Below are 25137 nucleotides of genomic sequence, written 5' to 3'. Positions count from 1 at the left end.
GTTGTGGAGCGAAGCCCTAGCGTTTCCATAACTACAGCCCAAGCTTCCCATTGGCCTGGTGTGCCGGGAATTATGCGTTTTAAGTTTCAGTTTACATTAGTTACTGCCTCTGGCCTGGTCTATTGTGATCAGTTTGCCAGGCAACATTAGTTGAGTTTTAACTTTATGACGTGTGATGACAAGGTTACTGATAAACACCTTGGGAACTGGTTGTCATGTACTAAGCGCCCATAGTGACCGATTTTTCATAGAAATTTCTCATTTGCTGAGTCATTTTTCCCAAATATTCCAGTCATAAAATCTGCTTATTCATTAAAATTTTCAGGGTCCAGTCTTGCTGACAAAAATGGACCTATCCGTCATGCACTGTAAGGTATTACTATATTTACAAACATCTTTTTATGTTTTATGCAACGACAAAAGCATACACACACACACACACACACACTTTTTTTTTCACTTTGCTTTATACTTTTATTTCATGAGGAAAATTACAGGATGCTTTAAGGGTCTGATGAATAAAGAAGTTGGGTGAATAACCTGTATGTTAGTCAGACAGCGTAGACAGAGGGAGGCACCACAAGAAATACACAAATCATAACAGCATAAGACAGACAGAAAAGGCACTTAGCAATAATACAGATTACTATCTTACCATACTACTAATAAACTCATCTTATTTACAGGAATGTACACATCTCTACAAAGTAGGGGACGCATTTTCGACCATCAGTGAAAGTTTAAAAATAGTAACAAGGTACCCTGAAAAGCTAACAGGACTTGTGTGTTTCTAGCCGAAAGAGAAAGTGATCGTACAATTCTCAGGTAAACTGGATATGTATGGAAAAGGGATTAAACATATTGCTGTTAAAGTAAAAACATCTACCTATGTTAATCGGATGATTAACAGGTCATGGTTACAGGCCACTAGCATAGCTATAGTTAGAAAAATAGCATGTGATACAGTCTGATATAAAGTCACAGCTTAAAAGATAAGCTACCATATAAAATCTGCTCATAAAAGCTTCTTTTGACTTTGGAAAAACTGACATTCTGGAAACATAAAATGTGCACTCCTTTTTTCATAGCATTTAAAATAAACTGGCGCATTAAAAAACACACAACGTGCCGAAGTCACACTGTGTGCAGGGCTTAAACAATGAGAACTGTTTTAAAATTTCACGTACTTCGATAATGATAACGTGCCATTCTGAAATATCACATACCTGAAAAGCTATCAGGGATGCCAGTAACCTCACTCATCAGCTGTGTGTTTTGAACCGCCTTTTTTTTTTCCAGCAAGCCTTTCATATGTTTGGTGACAACCGCGTACCTGCCTGACGTATGCAGGCCGCCTATAACTGAAGAAAGGTACATTCCTTCTAACTGACTCGTCCCTTGTGTAACACGAAAGGCCTACAGTATGGGAGCTGAAAGGTAATCATGTCCAGGTCTAGATAGCTCGGAGAAATCAACACAGTGTAGTATGATGGGTTAATGAACTGGTCTTCTAACCTAAAAGTCACAGATTCATTTCCCAGGTAGGACACCTTGAGCAAGGTACTTATCCTGCATTACTTCAGTATATATCAAGCTGTATAAATGGATGCAATGTAAATGCTGTAAAAAATAAAATAAAAAAGTTGTGTAAGTCGCTCTAGATAAGAGCATCTTCTTTATCTATAGCTGCTGCATGTATGGCAGTTGCAGTAGGTATGGTCAGGGGTTTTTATGGTTTATGCTATGCATAAAGGTCCTGATCGATGGGGGGGGGGCTTAGAGTGATCACGTCCCTTATGAGTTCAATATGAAACGCCTTTTTTTTAACCTTCCGATTACAGGACAATTCTGTATTTTACAGTACGGAATTTGTTCAAAAATACCGAACCTATCCCTTAAGACAACGTCTAATGTTTATGGAGTTAGCATGGGGCATTTTTATCGGAATCTATTTTATTGATATTTATAGTTGCATTCAGTTCTCCAATAATAGATTTAATCGCTAACTTTTTTTTTGCTGAAACACCCATGTTTCCAAATACATAATAAAATGTAAATTAAACATGCCTCAAGTAAACTGTTGCATTTGCTGAAGAACGGTTTCATTTACAGCGAATTGAAACGTGTTTTTAGAGATGGACATGATCTCGTTGGGCCGCCTGTGACCTGTGGGTTGATTCCTGGCCATTCATAAAACTCATGGGGTCAGTCAGCTCCGACAGCATGACTCTGGTGGGTGGGTTACTCGCACACTGCCTGCGATAGCTCTCCATTCGCACGGTTATCTCAGTTTAGAGTGAGGCTGGCACCAGACGTGCTGTCAGTCTTGCCATATGCATGATAAGTGAGGCCAAGGAAAGGAAAGGAAAGGTCTACGGGGGGGGGATCTGTCAGCATATCCACTGGTATCCCATCATGCCTTTGGTGTCAGAGCTGCCTGCTAAAAGCCTGAGTCTGTAGTGTAGGCAAGCATAATGACAGGGTTCCCGTGAGGCGTGTACTGTAAAGGTGCTCTATACTCTGAAAGCATAGGGAGTGGTAGGCTGTGGGGAATAAAGTACTGCAAAGCCATGCTACAGGCAAGCATGTCCAAAGAGGTTCACCAGAACAGAAGAAGGAAGTAACACAACACAACACTTGCAGTCCTGGCTGACAGCCAGATTTGAGAACTGGTCAGGGGAGGACTGGAGTCGCGGGGGGGGGGGGGGGGCGTGTTCGAACTCAGTGGAACCCGACGTCAGAGGAGGACTGGAGCCAGGGGGGGCGTGTCCGGCCTCAGTGAAACCCGCGGTCAGGGGACGGCTGGAGTCGACGGGGTGGGGGCGTGTCCAACCTCAGTGGGACCCCCAGTCAGGGGAGGGCCTCGAGTCGGTGGGGGGACGTGTCCGGCCTTAGTGGGACCCCCGGTCAGGGGGGGTTGTGGGGGGGGCGGGACGTCCAGCCTCAGTGGGACCCGCGGTCGTTGGCCACGTCCTGCAGCCGGCGCAGCAGGGCGGTCTGGTTGTCCTGGCACAGCCGCTTGGCAGGCGACTGGCTGCCCTCCTCCAGCACCATGCTGCGCTTCTTGGTGGGCGTCTCTCCCGTGCGGATCATGCTGTTGATCTCCCGCAGGCGCTGAGGGGGGAGAGAGAGAGAGAGAGAGAGAGAGAGAGGAGGAGCTGGTCACACTTCTCTGCCTTTTCATCAGTAAAAACAGGGCACATACAGTATCTTAAGAGGATGACTCTAGCTAGCTATATTTTTAGTAACTGTACGCTAGAGCAAGGTACTTGGTCAAGTGTTACAGCAAAAAAGTACCATGATCCTCACTGACTAGGCCAGTAGTCCCCAGTGAGTCCTCAGATGTTATGTGGAACATCACACTACACATAAACAACGGAGACCGCACTGAGGGCTGCAGTTAAAGAGACTCACTCACCTTGGACGGACTGGAGCTGATGTAGTAGAAGATCTTGTCCCGGGGAGAGAGGGGGCTGCCGTTCTTGTGAGGGGATATGTAGATGGAGTGATTGTGGGACAGGAGGACCCTGCGTGGGGACCCCGTCCTCAACGAGGGGTACGGAGATAGGGGCGGGGCCTCCGTCTGCGAAACAAAAATGGAGAACGCCTTATTAGAGAATATCTGGAGTACTGAGCCCAAACACTGTGACCAGACTGGAGGGTGGGATATTCTGGAAGTAAATTATTACATTACATTACATTACAGGCATTTAGCAGATGCTCTTATCCAGAGTGCTTTTTTTTTGTTTACATAGCATTTACATTGCATCTATGTATACAGCTAGATATAAACTGAAGCAATGCCAGTTAAGTACCTGTCTCCTCAACCTTCAAGGTAAGGTATGGTGAAATATTCTACTATTATAATAATAATAATAATAATAATAATAATAATAATAATAAATCCTGGAGGTTTTAATTTCAATTCTAATTTGGCACACCAAACTAGTAAAAAGCAGTAGCAGCGTGTGGATGACAGACGCGTGTGGATGGCGGACGCGTGTGGATGAAGGACGCGTGTGGATGACAGACGCGTGTGGATGAAGGACGCGTGTGGATGACGGACGCGTGTGGATGAAGGACGCGTGTGGATGACAGACGCATAGCGATGACGGACGCATGGCGATGGCGGACGCGTGTCGGCGAGGCGCTGTGATAGCGCAGTACTCACGCCCGGGGCCGCGGCGGAGCTGGACGAGTAGCGCAGGGCGAACAGGCGCATCTGCTTGATGTAGATGGTGTTGTAGAAGCGGATGAGGTCGCCCCTCTCCTCGCCGTCCTGCTCGGCGGGCGCCCCCGCCAGGTGCGTGGGGGTGGGCGGGGCGCTGCTCGGCTGGGGGGCCGGAAGGGTGCTGCTGGAGCGCATGGGGACCGGGCTGCTGTCTCCGCTCCCTGGGGGGGGGGGGGGAGAAATTCAGCAATTCAGCACGTTAGCACTTTAGCAAGTTAGTACTTTAGAACTTCAGCTTCAGTAACCTTCACTACAGCATAAGGGGCTAAAGCTGCCATCCAATCAACTTCTGTCCTCAGTACTGACACATAAATAAGTGAAAATATTTTTTCTTCACAAACACAGCATATGTTCACTTTTCACTTTGGTGACAGCTGACCTCACCACACTTTTGTGTTTGTCAAGTATGGAAGCAAGAGTTGAATTTCACTGTGAAAACAGGAACAAATGCTGAACCACTCAAAAGTCAGAGGACTTTCAAAGTAAGTTACAAGCCTATCTGACCTTAATTGTGTGTATGTATGTGACTCATCTCACCACGCTCTCGGCTGGCTTCGCTGGGAGAGCTCTGTCTCTGTCCAGTCTCACTACTGCCCGAGTGACGCCTCTTCCTCCCGGAGATCAGCACGCTCCTGTAAACCTGAGAGATCAGCAGAGCACTGTAAACCTGAGAGATCAGCACACTCCTGTAAACCTGAGAGATCAGCAGAGCACTGTAAACCTGAGAGATCAGCACACTCCTGTAAACCTGAGAGATCAGCACGCTCCTGTAAACCTGAGAGATCAGCACACTCTTGTAAACCTGAGAGATCAGCACAGCACTGTAAACCTGAGAGATCAGCACAGCACTGTAAACCTGAGAGATCAGCACACTCCTGTAAACCTGAGAGATCAGCACACTCCTGTAAACCTGAGAGATCAGCACACTCTTGTAAACCTGAGAGATCAGCACACTCCTGTAAACCTGAGAGATCAGCACACTCCTGTAAACCTGAGAGATCAGCACACCACACACACACACTCCTGTAAACCTGAGAGATCAGCACAGCACTGTCACACAGGGCAATTCCATTCCTGCAGACCCAGTGTGTGTGCAGATTTTCACTGTCACCACTTACACTGGCTGATCAGCTGAACATACTTATGCCGGTTTAACCATAGAATTAGAGAAATAATAACACCAAGCACAATGAGAAGCACTCACACTACTGCTGGCCTGAGGCTGGGTCCTGTAGCACTTCATTATGTTCTGAAAGGACTTGTCCTCTTTGGTCACCTGCAGGAGAGACGGACACGAGAGCGCAGTGTTTAAACAGGACAAGCTTGCGCTGTTGTCACGGATACAAAATTCAAATTCACTCTGGAGACGGAAGGGTTTTACTGGTGTTTATCAGACAGTTGTTCTGATAAAGCTGAGAGCAGGACGGCGTACATGATCCCCCCCCCGCCCCCCGCCCCCCCCTCACCTTGGCCATGACGTAGATGGCGCACATGAGCAGCTGGTCCAGGTGCCGGTCCAGCATGAGCTCGGTGCAGTGCACCAGCGAGTACTCGAAGCAGGTCCAGATCTTCCGCCGCAGCTCGGCGGAGATGTCCAGCTTGGCGCACAGATCACGCAGGCGCACGCTGGCCAGGTGGTACACCTGAGGAGGCGCAAGGGGGGAGACGCAGGCCCGTCAGTCACCGTGGAGACCGCCAAGCGGTCCCGAGCGCAACAGGGCTCGCTCACGCAGAGCGTCTTACACAACAGTGTCACTCAAAGCGTTATGATGAGTAATGATGTTCATTATGATGTTATGATGTTCATTTTATCTAAAATTGACCAACGAGTCAGCGGTGGGCAGTGCAAAGTTACTGTTCTAGAAGGTATATAATCCACTCGAGATCTAAGAAAGGTACCAGTGTTCACGGAAATAAAACCTTGCAGTGGAGACAAACTGGCCAGTGACCAGCCGGGCGGGAGCAGAACCGACGCTCACCTTGCGGAAGAACAGCGAGAGCGACCCGGTTTTCTGAGGCTTGTTGGCGAGCGGGCTCTGAGGCCCCGCCCTCTTGGCCAGCTGCGCGGGGGAGGCGCTGTTCTGGGCGGCCGCCTGAGGGGCGGCGCCGGCGAGCTGCTGCGCGGTCAGCGTCCCGGCCAGGGACTGCGCGGTGAGGGGCTGCAGCGTGCCCGCGCCCTGCCCCGTCACGCTCATCTGCACCGGGATGAAGGTGATGCCCCCGTTCTCGTTCGCGATTCCTGGAAGGGAACCCGCGCGTTTATAATTGGGCGCCATTCATCTCAGCCAGCAGGCAATCAGATCACGCGGTTCAGGGATTAACCACAGCAGGTCAAAGCCGTAATCTCATTTTACAGCTTATCGCTGTAACATAATGAGCGCACGCTCTGGGCCTATTATACGAACGTGACAATGAAAGAAATAAAGAACATGCCATGGCCTTTTTTAAATACAGGCGCCGGCGGCCACAAAGGCGAACAGCGACACCGGCAGTTCAGCCTGCGGTTACTCATTACCTTGCACAGGTATGGTGACCGTCTGCCCGTTGTTGGCGGTGACGGTGGCCGTCGCCATGGTGACCACGGTCTGGCCGGCGGGTATGGCGCTGATGAGGGGGGTCTGGGCCACTCGGACGGGCGCGGCGGGCTCCGCGGCCGCCTCGCCGTCCACGAACAGCCGCCTCCGCGCCGCGCCGCCAGCAGGGGGCGAGCTGTAGCGATCGTGAAGAGTGGCGGGAGAGGCGGACACTGCCGGGGAAGGGGGGGGGGGGGGGGGGGAAGAGACACACATAAATAAATACACTAAAATAAAGAGTACATTTTTGTCATGCCATCCGTAGGCCTTTTTTACTGCTAGCGAGTACAAATGTAGACGGTCTGTATCAGGGCTAGTCGACACAGGACTGCTGAGTGTGCAGACCTTCGTTCTAACCCAGGTACATTAGTCACCTGATTACACCAATCGCGCCTCTAAACTACTTACCTGACCCGTTCGAAGTGTATGTTACGAGTGCAGAAGCCGTCTAAGCAGTTTGAAAGACAGGAGTCCTGAGTTTCGGGGGAACAGATCGAGCAGGAGCCCCTCACGCTCCTCAGGCTGAACGATGAGAGACGCAGAGCGCAGGCGGCTCTACCTTTGGCGGCTCCAGCGGTGTTCGCGCGGAGCTCGTTCAGGCGGCTGGGGGTGAGGGGGGTGCCCCCAGCAGTGCTGTTCCCCTCGGCGCCCTCAAAGTGCTGGGGAGGCATCACCTGAAATGGGGGGGACGACCAGTTAGCAACAAACGTCCAGAAGTGTTTTTTCCACACAGAGAGCGGCTACTGCGTAGAAAAAAACTGTCCACTAACATGGCGTTGGAGTGCGGACACTACAACACAAGCAGACCTGTGCTGGGCAGCTAGGAGGCACAGCAGGTCCACTGCCTGGGGTGGTATTACCAATCTAATGCAACTGACAGGCCTACAGAGGCCTGTGGGCATTGTTCCTCTAATGTTTTCAGTACAGTGTGTTCTCTGTGTGATGCACCTTTACCATTGTACATCCAGTGTGTTTCTGTATGACATAAGCAGTGCTGTATACAGGTCCATAATAGCACATAGACAGGAGACATCATAGGTATCTGAGACAACACAGTAACCTGATCTGCTATAGAAAACACATGACACAGAAAATACAATAGTGAATTTCAAAAGCAACAGGATGACACGTAAGCCTGTAAAACCTATAGATGAGAGCAGAGCCGTCCCAGAAAAGAATGTACAATTTATATTGTACATTTTATAAATTTGGAGGCCCTTCTAAAACATTGACACCTTCCGATTCTTCTGCTTGGAAACTTATGTCGAAGGAAGGTGAGAAGGTAGGGCCCTAGGCGAAAAGGCAGGGCCCTGGGCGAGAAGGCGGGGTCCTGGGCCAGAAGGCTGGGCTATAGACGCAGTGCCTGATCTGCATAGATGGATGCTCTGGATGAGAGACACACTGTCAGTGTAAATTGGACAGGCGCGTTCTCCTACCTCCTGACAGGCGGGAACCCGATTCTTGGCCCCTCTGACGCTGTCCCACAGCGGCGAACCCCCCTTCCAGGCCAGGCTCTCCAGAACCTGCTCCTCGATGCGGTTCAGATGCTTCACCACCTCCCGAAACAGGCCCTCCTCAGCCCGCACCATCACCTCTATCACCTGCAACACAGGAGAGCTCCCAGGCTTCAGTCTCTCTCCAGCAACGCATACGAGTCCACATTTCTACACCACAACCCAAAACATTCACTAAAACCATAAACTCGAAAATGCGATTTGGATCCAAACCCCAATGGTTTGAAAAAATAAATAAGTAAATAAAAACAAAAATTAAAAAATTAAAAAAAGAAATTTTAACCCAGTGTGAGAAAAGTGCGAAAGCTAAAACTGCACTTATAGCTGCTGAACACCAGGGGGCGAGGCTCAGCAAAGAAAAATCATTTTTCAAGGGACTGACTTTGTATTCACGGCAGAACTGTGTCACCATGTTGACAGTGTTTTGTAGATAACGTATCACCAGTATCTTCGGGACGTTTACCTTGTAGAAGTGGTACGGGGGCAGCTCGAAAATCTCGATAACTCGGGGGAATTCGCCCGGCGGTCGATAAGAGAAGATGACGATCTCCAGACAGCAGGCGAGCAAAGAGCGATGGAACACGTCCTTCTCCAAAATCCCCTGCAGAACAGGACTCAGGATTACTCTACGATGGCTGTCACATGTGTCGCATCTTGGTCGATACAGTGCCTGATCGTGGGTCTGTATAGTATCTACGATGCGCATGCTCCACATGGACGGCTCATGTGTCACATGTCAGTGCTGTCTGGCGTATAGTATCTACGATGGCTGTCACATGACCTCACGCCGTCAGTGCTGCCTGGCGTGCAGGATTAAAGCTATGACATCACATGAAAGGACGAGAAAGACATTTCACTTGGCTTTTTGCTACGCTGATTTTGTTCCAGTAAAAGAAACGTAACATTAACATGAGCCTCTCTTCCATGTCTGTACAGCGCAGGGGGGAGGGGTGTGTGGGGGGGGGACTCACTGAGAGATCTCTGTCACCCAGCCTCCTCTTCTCCTGGTTGATGACGGCCTCCAGGGTCTTGTAGTACAGAGCTTCAGCCAGGCGGAAATACTTCACTCCGATATCTACACGGATGGAAGAAGGGCATAATCTCAAAAGACATATATATGCACCACAAACGCACAGTATATGGCTTTACCACAGTTATCAGAATCATTTTCCCACTTCAGTGTAAAACATATATATATGATTAATGGGCGGAACTGAGCCTACCTTTGGCCAGGCTGCTGTTCTCCTCTTTGTTTGACTCGTAGTGCTGGCAGAAGGCTTCGGACATGTCTCTGAGGCGGTTAGAGATGGCCTCGCTGGGGTCCCTGGCACAGGCCCTAACCCACAGACACAAGCAGCAGCGTTACTGGGATACACTGGGGCTGAGTACCCACGATGCACCTCGGCTCTGAAAACCCTCCAGCCGATGTTTCCCTCAAACATTTCGCAATACCCAATTATACAAGCGATTTACAAACAGGGCAACAGGATAAAGCAGGGGCTCTGACTGCAGGCCTGTTTCACAAATTATGAAGTTGCTGCACGTGATTAACTGCAGCGAGATGACCTCGGAACCCTCCCAAATCTGGAACACGGACTGAAGTAAAAAAGAGCTGTTCTGGGTTTTACTCAGCGCACTTATCCATAGTATACAGTTAACCGTAGTATACTTCAGTGTACAACATTTCAAATGCAGTAAATAAACTTTCCAAAAAAAACTGAATCGTTGCCAGGCTAACGACCCTTTCTTTGGCTCTGTGTGAATGCTACTGCAGTGTGCCTCCCCTCAGCAGCTGGTACAGAAGCCTGTAACAGCCAAAAAGCCCGGCGGGTGCTTTGCTGTGTGCTTCGCCGCGCGCTGACCTGAGTGTGCCGGCCAGCTTGTCGCTGGGCCCGTGCTTCAGCCCCGTCAGCAGGCTGTGCAGACGGCCCACGCTCTGCATCGCCATGGAGACCGGCGTCCCCACGCCGCCGCCGCCGTCCTGGACGTACTTGCGGCCGGTCAGAGGAGTGGAGACTCTGAGGGCCGAGGCCTGGAGGACACCGGGGAGGGGAGGGGAGGGACAGAGGTCATGTGACACACTGTCTCTGATTACCACAAGACCAGGTTTATAAACAGCAGGACTGAATTCTAGTCTTCCTGCCTTTTACCTCATGCAAAGCAGCTCTGTGCATTTAGCATAAGCTCAGATATACAAACCTGTCAGGGACAGGCGTGTTTTGGTACTGTTAAAGGTAGGCAAGTTAAAATGCGTGTATATGTGTGTGTGTCAGACAGACTCTTACAGTCTGGGAGCTGTGCAGGCTGTGTTTGTGTGTGTGTCTCAGACAGACTCTTACAGTCTGGGAGCTGTGCAGGCTGTGTTTATGAGTGTCTTACAGTCTGGGAGCTGTGCAGGCTGTGTTTATCAGTGTCTTACAGTCTGGGAGCTGTGCAGGCTGTGTTTATGAGTGTCTTACAGTCTGGGAGCTGTGCAGGCTGTGTTTATGAGTGTCTTACAGTCTGGGGCTGTGCAGGCTGTGTTTATGAGTGTCTTACAGTCTGGGAGCTGTGCAGGCTGTGTTTATGTGTGTGTCTCAGTCAGACTCTTACAGTCTGGGAGCTGTGCAGGCTGTGTTTATGTGTGTGTCTCAGTCAGACTCTTACAGTCTGGGAGATGTGCAGGCTGTGTTATGGTGTCTAGGACTGCTTGTTGTGTTTCGTGGGGCTTCAGCAGAGCTCTTACAGTCTGGGAGCTGTGCAGGCTGTGTTTATTGTGCTCAGAAGTCTTACAGTCTGGGGCTGTGCAGGCTGTGTTTATGAGTGCTCTTACAGTCTGGGAGCTGTGCAGGCTGTGTTTATGAGTGTCTTACAGTCTGGGAGCTGTGCAGGCTGTGTTTATGTGTGTGTCTCAGACAGACTCTTACAGTCTGGGGCTGTGCAGGCTGTGTTTATGAGTGTCTTACAGTCTGGGAGCTGTGCAGGCTGTGTTTATGAGTGTCTTACAGTCTGGGAGCTGTGCAGGCTGTGTTTATGTGTGTGTCTCAGACAGACTCTTACAGTCTGGGAGCTGTGCAGGTTGTGTGTTGGGCGCTCCCTGTTCTCCGTGCCCACAGCGCAGTAGCAGGCCCCTGGCGTTCCGATGTCCTCATTGGCTCCGTCCCCCAGGAAGATCCTCTCATCCAGACTGCCTGTGGACAGCACGTGCTCCTCGTACACCCGGCCTATGGATGTGCTGCACACACACACACACACACACACACACACACACACACACACACACACACACACACACACACACACACACACACACGGACACGTGACACACACACACACACACACATAGAGACACAGTGAGGACTCAACTACATGGATGCAGTACACAGCTCAGAGTAGCGTAAAGAGAGAGTCAACATTAACTGCTACAGAACAGTACTTCACACAGCCATTAACCCTAGCTGAAGTATACGGTACAGAGTGAAAATATGCATGTCTAAAAAGCACAATTATTATATGTTTCCCCAATTATTATTGGATAACATGTCTGAATAATCAATACTCAAATATCAGAGATATGCAGTTGTTCATCAAATGCATGTGCCCTATCTAGTTAGAAAATATGGACACACAGTGTCATTAACGTGAATCACCCCTCTTACACAGCACCCCTGAATTTCAGCTATTTGAGTGAGAATCTTCAGCCTGTTAAACATGAGTGTGAGTGAGTGAGTGAGTGAGTGAGTGAGTTACAAGCCAGGTCCATGAGATACTTTGCATCTAAAAATCAGCCAAGAAGAAAAGTTTTATATCTTACTCATACTTTATCAGTCGCAAATGAGTCACTAAATAATTGCATTCATTTCGGGAAAATTGATAAAATGTTTTTTTTTTTGTATTTCTTTTTTAAGCAGGCATTTTGACACACACACACACAGACAGGCACGTGCATACACACACACACACATACACACACACACACAGGGAACTGAGGGTTTTGGTCTGCACAGCAGGGCTTAACATGATTGATACTTACAAACTGTCGCCAAAATTTGCAGGATCCAAGAAGCCAGACAGGGTTTCCTCTTTCCCCTTGAGAATCTGTGAGGAGCACACAGGTATTTCCAGTGGGGGAAAAAAGAAAGAAAACAGACAGAGAAAAGCTGTGGTCTCAGGGCTGAACTGGGGTTGCCAGATGACTGGTTTTTCATCCAGAATGTCTGGTTTTCAAATGATTTGTACACGTCTGGCTTGTGGTCCTGACTCTGGTTTATAATGTCCGATCTGAGTAATTGTTTGAAAATATTGACCTTTCCTTTGTAATAAATTCACATCTCAACCACCCCCCAGACCGGTATCTGTCGTGATAGGTCCTCCTCCCCGCACCTCCCGGTCCGCGGAAGGTTCCGATAGCCATAGCAAGCACAACTACCCCCCACCCCCCCCCCCCCCGCCCCCCACAAACCCAAGGTTTGTGATTAAGCTTCCGGCTGAGCAATCTAAATCTGCTTAAATACCAAAACAGAGGACAGACTGCATTAAGGAAAATGGCACTGGAAAGTTAGGGGTGTACTGGAGTTATTAGAGAGTATTTACCGATATAATGTTGCATACGCACAGCAGTATAGCTTATTTCATAAAACAATAACATATTTCATAAGTGGAATAGCCATCAAATCCCTGCTGCACTGATCCAAGTTTAGTTTAGTGACGCTCTTGTCCATCCCTCAAAGCCCCCCCGGATCAGTATGACGTCTATTCTACAGCACCTCTGATATAGATCCATAGTAAAGAGCTTTGCTCCCGGTCTTAAACATTCCCCTTATTAAAGACTCTGCATCCAGTACAGATTCATTACATTATATTACAGGCATTTAGCAGAAACTCGTATCCAGAGCTACTTACACAACTTTTACATACATTTACATTGTATCCATTTATACAGCTGGATACATAGTGAAGCAATGCAGGTTAAGTACCTTGCTCAAGGGCACCCACCCAGGACTCGAACCTATGACCTTTCGGTTACAAGCCCAGTTCGTTACCCACTGTGCTACACTGCCGCCCCTAATTCCCAGTCAGGCCCCGTTCAGGCCCCGGTCAGGCCCCAGTCAGGCCCCGGTCAGGCCCCAGTCAGGCCCCGGTCAGGCCCCGGTCAGGCCCCAGTCATGCCCCGGTCAGGCCCCGGTCAGGCCCCGGTCAGGCCCCGGTCAGGCCCCGGTCAGGCCGGACCCACCTTCTTATCCAGGAGCTTCTTGATGAAGGGCTTCCAGAAGTGCTCCTTCACGCCCTTGGCCTCCAGCACCAGGCCGTCGTGCAGCCCACACAGCTTCTCAATGGAGCACAGCGGGCCGGGGCCGGGCTTGAAGTCCTTACTGCCAAAGTCCTCCGGAAGACCTGCGCACACAAACACACACGCGCGTGTGAGGTCACAGAATCCACACACACACATGTGCAGGGACCCACACAAACACACAAACACACACGCGCATGTGAGGTCACAAAACCCACACACACACATGTGCAGGGACCCACACACGCACACACACACACACAGGAGGTCACAAAACCCCCACACACACACACACACACACATGCATACACGCAAAAGTGCAGAAACCCACACACACGCACATGTGCAGACACAAAACCCGCATGCACATGTGCAGACCCACACACACATACACACACACTCACAACACACACACGAGTCACAAACCCAACACGTCAAAAGTGCGAACACCACCACACACACACAGAACAGTGCAGATACAACACCTCACACACCACGTGCAGACACACACATGAATGCAAACAACAAGACACAAAAACATTATGCAGTACAACCACATCTCAAGTAAACCCACGCAAATCTGCACAGACACATATTGCGCTAGATAAAAATAGTCCATAAGCATAGTTCCATGATCTCGTAACCATGCACTGTAGCATTGTTGTGTTACTAAGTCCTACCTGTTTCATGATTTTAGATCGACGTCACTTTTGGTGTACTAAAACTGATGCATGTTTTGAGATCATCCCACTTTAATGTACACTACCCAATTGAGTGTGTTGAGATAGAATGCCAAACTTTCTTATAGTACCTACCTACTTGATTCTGGATAATTCACCTTCTTGTTCCCTCTCTTATCTCCCTCCCTCCCTCTCTCCCCCTCTCTCTCCCTCCCTCCCTCCCTCTCTCCCGCTCTCTCTCTCTCTGTCTCTAGTGTTCATAGAGCTCAAGCAGCAGCTCAAACTTTGCTGACTCAGTGGAAAGTTTTTTTCCCCCCTCCTCTGGTCTAATTATTTGCACATGTCGTCTTTATCAGGCCAGGTTCCCATCCGCCTGCCTCCCCGTGGTCTGAGGGAGACAGAGAAAGAGGCACAGACGCCCCCTGCCCCTCGTCCCCACCCCCATGCCTGTTTCAGTACCTCCTCCACATAAGCCGCGTTTCCACCGCAGGAACTATACCCCGAAACTAGGAACCTTTTGAGGAACTCAGTGCGTTTCCACCGCAGGAACTAGGGTCTAAATTTAGTTCTGGGGGCTTTGTTTTACCCCCCAAAACGTTCCTGCTCGGGGGGTAGTACTCCGAAAGTACAGGAACCTTTTGGGTGGAGCTTGCAGCGCTGAACATTTCTGATTGGTCGAGTACTCGTAGCATTTGTGTTGTATTTATTTTCCGCCATTACCCGCCATGTTTGAAAATATGCAGCGCAAACCAATTTATTTTCATAATAACTTCAAATCAAACTTGTATGTTATGCGGCGCAGTAGCCTACTTTTGGTTATAGCCTGTCAACGTCTTGGAATTATAACGTGTGCTCTTCTGTTCTTTTCTTGCTTTAGTATTCGTTTTATAAAATGCTAAGCATTCGTGGTGGGACAGCATATTACGTAGGCTACCAAAACATTCAAACGGATTAATTCGGTTGCTGAATATTTTCTTACGGATTTTCTTTGTTAGCCCGTTGTAATTGACTCAAAACGTTTGATACAGTTATGTGAGGTATGCGGTAGTTCTGCATAATTAACATTGGTGATACAGTACAAGCAAACTGGAAATCACCTTCCGCACTTTTTATCCGGGTAAAATAACAGGTTAATTCTAGTAATCTTCCCTTTAGCTTTTTCAGACTGCCGTAATTTTACTCAATTTTACTGCCATTTTTCAATTCCACGAAAAGACCAGGAAGACTATGGACTCATTTATGGTGCATGGTTCGCATCTGGAGGGCACACTTCGCTGCTCGGCTAGCAGTAACTTCGAAGGAAAGCAAACGGTGGCTGTACCACTACTAATTTACATTTTCACGCAAGTCCGAGTTTTCGTTCTATTCTTGTCATTTTGCGATTAGCCTATATGGAATTGACGACGAGAAAGTAATAAAACAGCAAATTGTTTACAACGTGTGCATGTTTTCTGCTGTTAATGAATGTGTTTGAGAGGATATATGAAAATCAATAAATACAAAAGTAACCATATATAGTCATTGTTGGTAACCCGTTGTATATAAGTGGAATAAACCCCTTCGGGCTGTCCCGGTTATTAGAAAATAATGTAGGCTACTTCGGTGGTAGTATGGCGTTACAGAAGAAATCATATGACAGATGGACCGACGACAAAGTCAGTGGGCTAATTTGCCTAATCTTCGCGGTACTTTAGACCCCGGTGGAAACGCAGACAACCATTGGCTGAAGGAACCTTTTAGTTCCTGGTAAAGTAGTTCCTGGGACTGAAAGTTCCGGGTAATTTTGGTGGAAACGCGGCTATAGAGGCAGGGCAGGAATTTAACTTCTGCCCACAGTGGCTCGGGCATCCCAAAATTTACCAGCCAATTTCACTGTTTTACCAGACACCTGAATAATCAGAGTAGAACAGGACCTCCAAGTGATGGGTGGTCACCTGCCAAAGTGACTGGTAGAGTGGACAAACTCACCAGCCTCAGATAAAACTTCAGCAGCACTTGGCTGGTGGCTGGTGCACATCTCCCACCCTGCCTACAGGCCCTGTGAGCAGTGAACGCACAATGACCGGCAGAGGAGGGCCATAGGAGGGCCACAGGAGGGCCAGAGGAGGGCCAGAGGAGGTGCCAGAGGAGGGTCAGAGGAGGTGCCAGAGGAGGGCCAGAGGAGGTGCCAGAGGAGGACCAGAGGAGGGTCAGAGGAGGTGCCAGAGGAGGCGCTCTACCTTTAAAGGTGGGGTTGAGCAGCTCCTTGCGGGCGGAGCAGAGCAGGGCGTTGCAGTAGACCAGGTCCAGGGCGCAGAGCAGCAGGTGGTACGAGTTCACCAGGTCATCGCTGATCATCGGGAAGTTCCCTGGAACGGAGACAGAGGCCAGAGGCTGAGGAAGGGCGGGCTGGAGCTGAGCCTTAAACCCAATCTGTCCCGGTGCCAGCGTCCTCCCCCCCCCATCAGCCCCATCTGAGCTCACAGCTAATACTGTACACACCCCCCTCCCCCCCCCGACCCCCACCCCCACAGCACCAGCCAGGCAATACCGTACACCCCCACCCCCAACCCCAAAGCACCAGCCGGACAAATCAAGCACATGGACACAACAAAATAAATCAAACCAGGCAAAGAGTTCCGCATGACTGAAAAAGTTTATAAGGCATGATAAATAAATAAATAAAGAAAGAAATAAATAAAATCTTAAAGAGTCTGGGCACAGTGTTTCATTTTGTCTGTTCCAGCTCTGTCGGGCCCAGGAGAGAGGAACCCGTACGCTGTGTCCCTGGGCCCTGCAGGCACAGATAGAGTTACTAATTATATGGCCAGAATACAGGAATCAGGCTCTCCACCTCCCTCTCCACAGCGTTTTTAAAGGGGCGCTGGCCAGGGCCCAAGCACTCCCTGTAGAACAGGCAGACAGACAGACAGACAGACAGGCAGACAGACAGGCAGGCCCTCGCACTGGAGCCAGAACTTCTTAAGCCCAGAAGAGCTCAGGGCTCTTTATATACTGCACACAGAATCAAACAAACGTCCTCGTCTTTGGGAACTGCCCGTGTAGTGAACCCTACCACAGAAAAGCTGCGTCGCATAATTACTGTTTACAAAACAGCGCAGTGTGTTTTTTTAAAACTTCCTCCTGACACGCCTACATTGTGCACAGTTATACTCATCCCTGTGCTTAACTGCTTTTCTCTTTGGCTTTCCTCCCTACGCCCGGGCTGGCTCAGCCCTGAGTTTCTTCCTCAGCCCCACTAGTGAGCACAGAGCACACTGAACACACAGGACGAGTTTGCACAGAGCACATAGGATGGGTTTGCACAGAGAACACAGGGTGAGTTCACACACAGAGCACACAGGATAGGTTTGCACAGAGAACAAAGGATGGGTTTGCACAGAGCACACATGATGAGTTTGCACACACAGGGCACACAGGGTGAGATTGCACAGAGCACACAGGATGAGTTTGCATAGAGAACACAGAATGAGTTCACACCCACAACACACAGGGTGAGTTCACACACACAGAGCATACAGGGTGAGTTCACACACACAGCACACAGGGTGAGTTAGCACAGAGAACACAGGGTGAGTTCTCACACACAGAGCACACAGGATGGGTTTGCACAGAGAACACATGATGGGTTTGCACAGAGCACACATGATGAGTTTGCACACACAGGGCACACAGGGTGAGATTGCACAGAGCACATAGGATGAGTTTGCACACACAGGGCACACAGGGTGAGTTAGCACAGAGCACACAGAGTGAGTTCACACACACAGAGCACACAGAGTGAGTTCACACACATACAGCACACAGGGTGAGTTTGCACAGAGCACACAGGGTGAGTTAGCACAGAGCACACAGGGTGAGTTTGCACAGAGCACACAGGATGGGTTTGCACAGAGCATACAGGATGAGTTCACACACACAGCACACAGGGTGAGTTCACACACACAGAGCACACAGGGTGAGATTGCACAGAGCACACAGGGTGAGTTAGCACAGAGCATACAGGATGAGTTCACACACACAGCACACAGGGTAAGTTCACACACACAGAGCACACAGGATGAATTTTCACAGAGCATACAGGATGAGTTCACACATACAGCACACAGGGTGAGTTCACACACACAGAGCACACAGGGTGAGATTGCACTGAGCACACAGGGTGAGACTGCACAGAGCACACAGGGTGAGTTTGCACAGAGCACACAGGGTGAGTTTGCACAGAGCACACAGGGTGAGACTGCACAGAGCACACAGGGTGAGTTTGCACAGAGCACACAGGGTGAGTTTGCACAGAGCACACAGGATGTGAGCGAGCACTTGAACGGTGGCGTTGCATTTCGATGTCCCCGTTCTCAGGGGGCGAGCTCCTTCCTGCCGCGATCACGTGACGCTGCGCTACAGCCCTGTCTCTTATCAGCACAGCGCACAGCACGCTCTCTGCAAACACAGGCTGTGATGTGTCACGCCGGGTCTTCTCACAGGGGCAAACCCACACAGAGCCACTCAGTACCCAGCCAGCACCACGCTGCTTCTCACACAACAGAGATGGAATGCCATCCATATTCTATCCTGGACATCATTACAGGCATTCAGCAGACGCTCTTATCCAGAGCGACTTACACAACTTCTTACATAGCATTTACACTGCATCCATTTATACAGCTGGATGCATACTGAAGCAATGCAGGTTGAGTACTTTGCTCAAGGGTACAACGGCAGTGTCCTACCCGGAAATCGAACCTGTGACCTTTATTTTACAAGACCAGTTCCTTACCCATTATACCACACTGCCACATGAATATCTGTGTTGAATATCTGTGTTATCTAGAACTGAATATCTGTGTTATCTAGTGACAACAGCTCACATTATAAGTGTATAAGTCGCTCTGGATTTATTTTGGTCCGCAAAATACCTGTAATGTAATGTAGTATAATCACTCTGCATAATAAGTGATGCATATCAGCCATCTTATATAATACACACAGATGAATTAGCAACCAACCTGGTAGTAAAGAAAAACTTGCTCACCCATCCCAAAAAGTCAGAGATAAAGTCAAGATCCTGCACAATAAACTCTGAAGCACATTACCAGAAAAAACCCCCTGTACAACAGAAGTGGCAAAAACTTTTCCAGTACTTTCTACGAACATTTAGCAATCGAATATACTGCAGAGAAACACCAGGAAAAGCACAATGCAATGCATACCTGGTTAAAGTCACCTTGCACTCATTATTTTCCATTGATTCTCAAAAAAAAAAAAAAACGAAACAAATGAAAAAAAAGGAGTTGTCAGAGAGGAGAAAACGAGCAGAAGAAGAGTGTCTGTGCAGGAGGACAGGGGCAGCCCACTGCAGACAGAGCGCAGGGTGAGAGAGCAGGGAGGAAGCTGAAGCCTATTGGCCGGCACAGAGCAAGCCCTCTGTCAGGCAAGCCCTGACTTGTCATCAGCGCGTGGTTGCTAAGATAAGAGCTGTCTGTGGGCTGGGACACACGGATAGGACAAGCACGGGCATGCAGAGAGGGACCCAGAGCGCCCTCTGGAGGCGAGTTTGACGACTGGCTCAGCAATCCCCAACCGTAATTTGAAATGGGCACAAATTAGCCTGCACTGACAAATTCAGACAACTGGGGAGAACGCCGAAAAAACAAAACTGTTTCAAGAACAACAGCACAATGGAAACTCAATGGTGAATATGAGTGGCTATCTCCAGATATTGGACACCAGAATATATTTTTAAAACAACACACCATCAAGAAAAATCTCACTCCAGGAGAAGTCCATGATGCACATACATGATGGTAAACTCTAACAAAACTGCTACTTGAAATCATTTTTCCTGCACACATTGAACCTCAATCCGAAAAATAACAATCTCAACATGGCACTCGTATTGCAGAGGAAAATCAAGTTTGGCAAAACAAAAATCCACCGATGAATGATCATTTATTATTGCTGCCGACAGCACATCTCTTTAGAGGCTTTAGGTTACCTTCCACAGGAGCAGGAACTGAGCTTTGTGTAAAGATCCTGTCATGCAGAAGGGCCTCATACAGAGAGACTACGGTAAATCAATGCACGCATTAAAAAAAAAAACTAAAAAAAAAGCTGCCAAATCCACTGGCGTCTCCAGACAACTGCAGCCTCCAGCTGACGCTGACAAGCCCGAGCAAGTCCCTGAATGGCCAGGCTTTGAGCACCAGGCATGCGGCCGGCCCCCTGTGCCCCTTCTCCGTCTGAAAGAGGGCAGAGCTTCCCCCATTGCTCTGCTAGCTAGAGGAACGGCCCCCCATTAACAACTGCCACAAAGGAGCCCTCACCCCTGCAATTAAGCCCCCGGGAGCAGGAGCTATTCCCCCCTCCCCCACCGCCCACGGTCAGGGCAGCCTCTGACACGGTAAGCTCCGCCACCTGTAAGCCCCGCCTCCCCGCTGAGGAGGATGTGCGTCCAATAGCCTCTCTCTCTCTCTCCAGCCGTTCTGCCTGCGGAGAGGATATCACTGCGCACTGGCTGCCCTACAACTGAAGGCCTGAGGCCCAGTATCGTAATAACGGCCTGTTTACACACAAACAGGGCAACAGCCAATTAACAACAAACTGTTGTATATACCCCTTTCAAAAACACAGCAATTGGTCATGTTATTATTGTAATCAGTCTTTAATGATTTTTTTTGCTAATGTGCCGAAAATAGCAAAGCCTAACAAGTTCTACTCTTTAAATTGCTTCGTTTTTTTGTTGTATGGCATATCATACCAAACCTAATTAAAATAATCTCTGATGAAGAACAACTATCTAAATATTCTGTAATTTTGTGAATGCTGGGAATAATAAATCTTTCTCTTGGTCACCATCTGAGTATATTTTAGTTTTGATGGGCTTAGTTATTTAGTTATTCAGGCTTGGATCAAAAAAGGCTACTAGGAACCTCACCAAAGTATATACTTGAGCACAGACTCAGCTGGACTCACCTTTGGCATGGACGAAAAGGATCCAGCAGAAGTTGAAGAGCTCTGCGACAGTGCAGGGATGACGTCTGAGAGACAGGTAGGTGGCAGAGGGAACAGGTGTGACAGGTAAACATTTCAGCACCAACAGGCAGGCGGCTGCACTACAATTTCAATTATGTGATACGTACAGAAAACCCCAACAGTAACAATACACAAAGCAATTCGCAAGTAAACAGATTGTGCACACAAACACCGAAATGTTCCCCCATATAGTCAAGAGTCTCTCAGATCTCATTACTGTATCTGAATAGTTCAGTAGAAATGGGTATCCATCACGTGTATCCATTTAATAATATGGGAATATATTAAAAGCCATTTGCCATTTTTTTCCAACACTGAATGATAAAAAATTGTGTCTCATTGCAACGGTTGCTCTCGTTTTTAAACATGATGTAGCTCCACTGACCACCGATATACAGTACATTCAATTGACACGTCTAACTAGATGTTGGAGGTCTGATATAAGTTCCACGCTAGCTCTCTGTAAGTCACATGACAAAAACCGTAGCTAATTCGGTCACATAAGCCTCCTAAACAAACGTCAATACCACCCCAGGCACCAGCCACCCGCCCCGCTACCTCGGGACCGAAAGGCGCCAGGGAGGAACGTACCGCTGTTTCCGGCTCCTGTGTGCCCGGGGCGGGTCGTCGGACGGCGGCCGGAAGATGTCGCGGAAGATGGGGACGTACTTCTTGAAGATGACCGCCGTCACGGTGAAGTTGCGCTCCAGCTTCTCGGTGCGCTGGCGGAAGTCCGGCGGCAGGTCGGCCATGTCCTGCCACTTCCTCATCTTCCTGAAGAACTCGATCAGGCTGGCGAGGGCGGGGGGGGGACAGGCAGGACGCCAGGGTGAAGGGAGCCTGGTGCGCTTGCAACGGGGCACCGAGACGCCCGATTTCGACAGAAACCTCAAACCTGACTGACTGACTGGCTGGCTAACAGTAATTTGGGCCTAGTACTTCATTCAGATTCTGCAACTAGAGGCCCTTGGACAGCTGACAAGTCAAAAGAATACTCCGGAGGTAAAGAGGAGAGTGTGGAAGTTTCATTTTAGGGGGGGCAATCATCTCTATCACACTGCAGTTGGCCTGAACAGAAGCTGGAAAGTTCTGTAATATCTGTAATGCTCAGTTACCTGGGAACAAAGCTCCAAATTAGTCCCAGTGATTCTGTAACAGCGTCAGACTCACTCAGATCTTAAGATCAGCTTGAGGTTCGCACAATGTCATGCCCGCCTTTATCCTTTATCAGCGCCTTTTGATCCTCAGTTTTCAAAGACCGAATATACATTTAAATAAACACTCTAATACAGGGAGCCCCAATCATAGGTGTAAAAAAATGACATATTTTTCTTTTTGAAAAAAAAAAAAAAAAAGTTTGATATTTTTAAATTTTTTCAGCATGTCCCCAAATCTGCACATAGTCACTGCATATCAAGCCTGATCAGGGACCCCCTACAGTACCTCCAAACACACCCAGGGAATGCGCAGATGCACCCTGTTGAAACCCCCAGGCTCTAAAACATCACACAGCAGCGCACTGACCTCTGCTCTGAGCAGCGCAGGATCCGGGTCAGGGACACGTAGTTGCCCTCAGCCGTCCCCTTGCCCACGGTGGGAACTGACGTCCTGCAGGCGACATACAGAGCGCAGGCCAACCAATGCAGTTCACTGCCCTGCCGAGGGAGGGGGGGGGGGAGAGGAGAGAGAGAGAGAGAGAGAGAGAGAGAGTAGGGAAGTCTGACTTAGATTGGACTGGACAGACATAATTAAGATGACTTAATATTATCTCTGATTTATACGTCATAGAAATAACCCATCAACGTAAGATTCATTCATATTCATTTAATTTGCTATTTCAGTTAATATATCTCCATAAAGCATTATAACCTGTCAGCATGTAAATCTATGGATTGGATGGAGTAACATGCAAAGACCCCAAAACACAGCATACTGCCTTCTGGGTGATGCCCCAGCAGAGACACTTGTCATCGGTGCTGTGATGCCCCTTGATCCATAATCAAATTCTGACCATGCCAGGATTTCTGCAAGCAGCAGATAACTGCATATCAGGCTTTAAACGGGTAAGGAGGGTTTCAGTAAGCAGGATATCCCAGCTTCATTCTTGGCTCTATTTGACAGCCTGCAAGCGCGAGTTGCGTACAAAAGGTAGCCCTCCGGGGCAACCACTGATGTGCTGCAGAGAGAAAGAAGCATCCGCCAGCTGCACGCGCTGGACCGGCATGCTAATTTACGCTCCTCAGAGTACGCTACGTTACAGCCATTGGACTGGTTTCCTGAATAGACTAAACGTTACAATTTATAAAGATGAGAATAACGTTTATGAAGATAAAGACAAAATAAAATGCTGTGATAAGAAAAAGAATAATTCCTGCAACGATTTTTGACTTACGCACTTTTTCTGCGTATACGAAAAATACATCAATTTCTATATCAGGCTGGGGCCAAATTGCATGTTATTACATTTGTCTGAATAACAGGCCGGGGTCATGTTATGAATCAAGCCAGAAAAAGGAGGTTTTAATGCAGTACATTTGACTTCAAATAAGGATGTTGTGAAATAAGCGTTTTAGGTTTGTATAAAATAAGTCCTTTATCGTTATTACTATTCTGTAGCATACGACAACTGTTGTCCAGGCTGTTAACACTTTTACCATACCCAAACGTGTATCTTCGCACTTTCAGATGCAATAGTGATTGCCTTCAATCTTTAGTGCTTGCCAATAAATGGCCTACCATATTTATGTCTTACTACTTTAGAATTGGACTGTGTTGGCCTTTACACATCCACAAAACTGCACATATATTTGCGAACCTTATTTATTTATAACCTTTTTTGTCGTAATCACATGTCAGTAAAGGTAAAAGTGCACGTTAAGAGGACAAGCTCAAGCCGCTTCCAAGCCAGAAGGCCGACCCCTCCCCCTTTCCTGTGTCAACGCAAATACGAAGGAAATTACCTGGAAATGCGTTCGTATATACGTTTTTGTTGACCATAACGCTCCTAAGTATAAATTAAAAGAGGTAGACGACGCGGCTACTCGCGTATTACGAAAGCCAATCTGTTAACATCGATGAATACGAAAACGTGTAAACGTATCGATACTTCTCTTACCTCTAAAGTGTAGTTTTTGTTAATATTTTCATAATTCTTCCAGGCATCATTGCTCGCCTCCTCGTCCATATTCAAAGCCCGGCAGAGCTCTTCAAACCCCTGTCTGGTTTTGTGCAAGGTCTCTTCCTCTTCGTTCATTTTTTAAACGTATACACACGGTGCTAAGACTAGACAAAATATAGACTTACGAGTAATACTTCACAATGCATATACGAATGAACAACTGCAGCATAAAAACAGCAGAAAACACTCTGCTTAAATGTACCATTAACTAAATGGAATCCCAATCATTGTTTTCGTACAGTACGATAAAGCTAGGCAGTTTTGTACAGTGTAGCCATTTAAATGTCCTTTGAGTGACAGCTGCTGCCTTGTGGCGCAGACTTACGCTAGGTGCTTACGAACACTACAGTAAGACGACGATTACGTACTTATTTTCGCGTAACTGGGTTGGTAAAAACAACTTACGTTGAGACAATCGCCCGCCCACAGAAAAAAAGCGTTCTAGACCAGGAATGGACAACTGGCATGCCATTCAAGGCAAACTCAAACTGAAGCTTCCTGTACCGTAGATGTCGTCACAGATGCTCTAATTCACTAAAAGATATGTGACTCTCCGGTCAGCCACAAGGGGGAAAAAGATCAAATAGAGAGAATTTCTAAATCGTACAGTTTTGCGGATATTCCCATTTAAAGTGGCGTTTTAAATGCAACCTCAACAGA

General features: G+C 48.2%; 1 protein-coding gene across 3 annotated transcripts; it reads right to left on the bottom strand.

Moving 5' to 3' along the window:
* Window positions 1-460: 460 nt before the first annotated feature.
* On the bottom strand, window positions 461-24810 carry rbl2 (retinoblastoma-like 2 (p130)). 3 transcript variants are annotated; one of them, XM_064312281.1, is made up of 22 exons: window positions 24415-24810; window positions 22824-22954; window positions 21891-22091; window positions 21240-21304; window positions 16487-16615; window positions 13531-13691; window positions 12331-12395; window positions 11358-11532; window positions 10181-10350; window positions 9542-9654; window positions 9290-9393; window positions 8782-8919; window positions 8241-8405; window positions 7364-7478; window positions 6747-6977; window positions 6211-6470; window positions 5698-5874; window positions 5436-5507; window positions 4769-4871; window positions 4172-4392; window positions 3419-3583; window positions 461-3114 (listed from the first exon to the last, which is right to left on the bottom strand). In XM_064312281.1, the coding sequence occupies exons 1-22, from the start codon at window positions 24550-24552 to the stop codon at window positions 2944-2946; spliced, it is 3270 nt and encodes a 1089-aa protein (XP_064168351.1). In that variant the 5' UTR covers window positions 24553-24810; the 3' UTR covers window positions 461-2943. The 3 variants fall into 3 exon arrangements, with proteins under 3 accessions (XP_064168351.1, XP_064168353.1, XP_064168352.1); XM_064312283.1 differs by lacking the exons at window positions 21240-21304; window positions 21891-22091; window positions 22824-22954; window positions 24415-24810 and adding an exon at window positions 20263-20491; XM_064312282.1 differs by lacking the exons at window positions 21240-21304; window positions 21891-22091; window positions 22824-22954; window positions 24415-24810 and adding an exon at window positions 19478-19882.
* Between the last annotated feature and the right edge of the window lie 327 nt (window positions 24811-25137).

This window comes from Anguilla rostrata, chromosome 16 (assembly GCF_018555375.3).
Source record: "Anguilla rostrata isolate EN2019 chromosome 16, ASM1855537v3, whole genome shotgun sequence".
Classification (NCBI taxonomy): domain Eukaryota; kingdom Metazoa; phylum Chordata; class Actinopteri; order Anguilliformes; family Anguillidae; genus Anguilla; species Anguilla rostrata.
This window is presented reverse-complemented; position numbering and strand designations above follow the sequence as displayed.

What these genes read in the sequence shown, in the direction of transcription:
- rbl2 (XM_064312281.1), bottom strand. Translation starts at nt 24,552, where the DNA reads ATGAACGAAGAGGAAGAGACCTTGCACAAAACCAGACAGGGGTTTGAA. An exon ending in ACAAAAACTACACTTTAGAG is followed by an intron (nt 22,955 to 24,414) that starts GTAAGAGAAGTA and finishes CTCCCTCGGCAG; the next exon opens with GGCAGTGAACTGCATTGGTT. An exon ending in CGAAGCCAGCCGAGAGCGTG is followed by an intron (nt 4,393 to 4,768) that starts GTGAGATGAGTC and finishes CCCCCCCCCCAG; the next exon opens with GGAGCGGAGACAGCAGCCCG.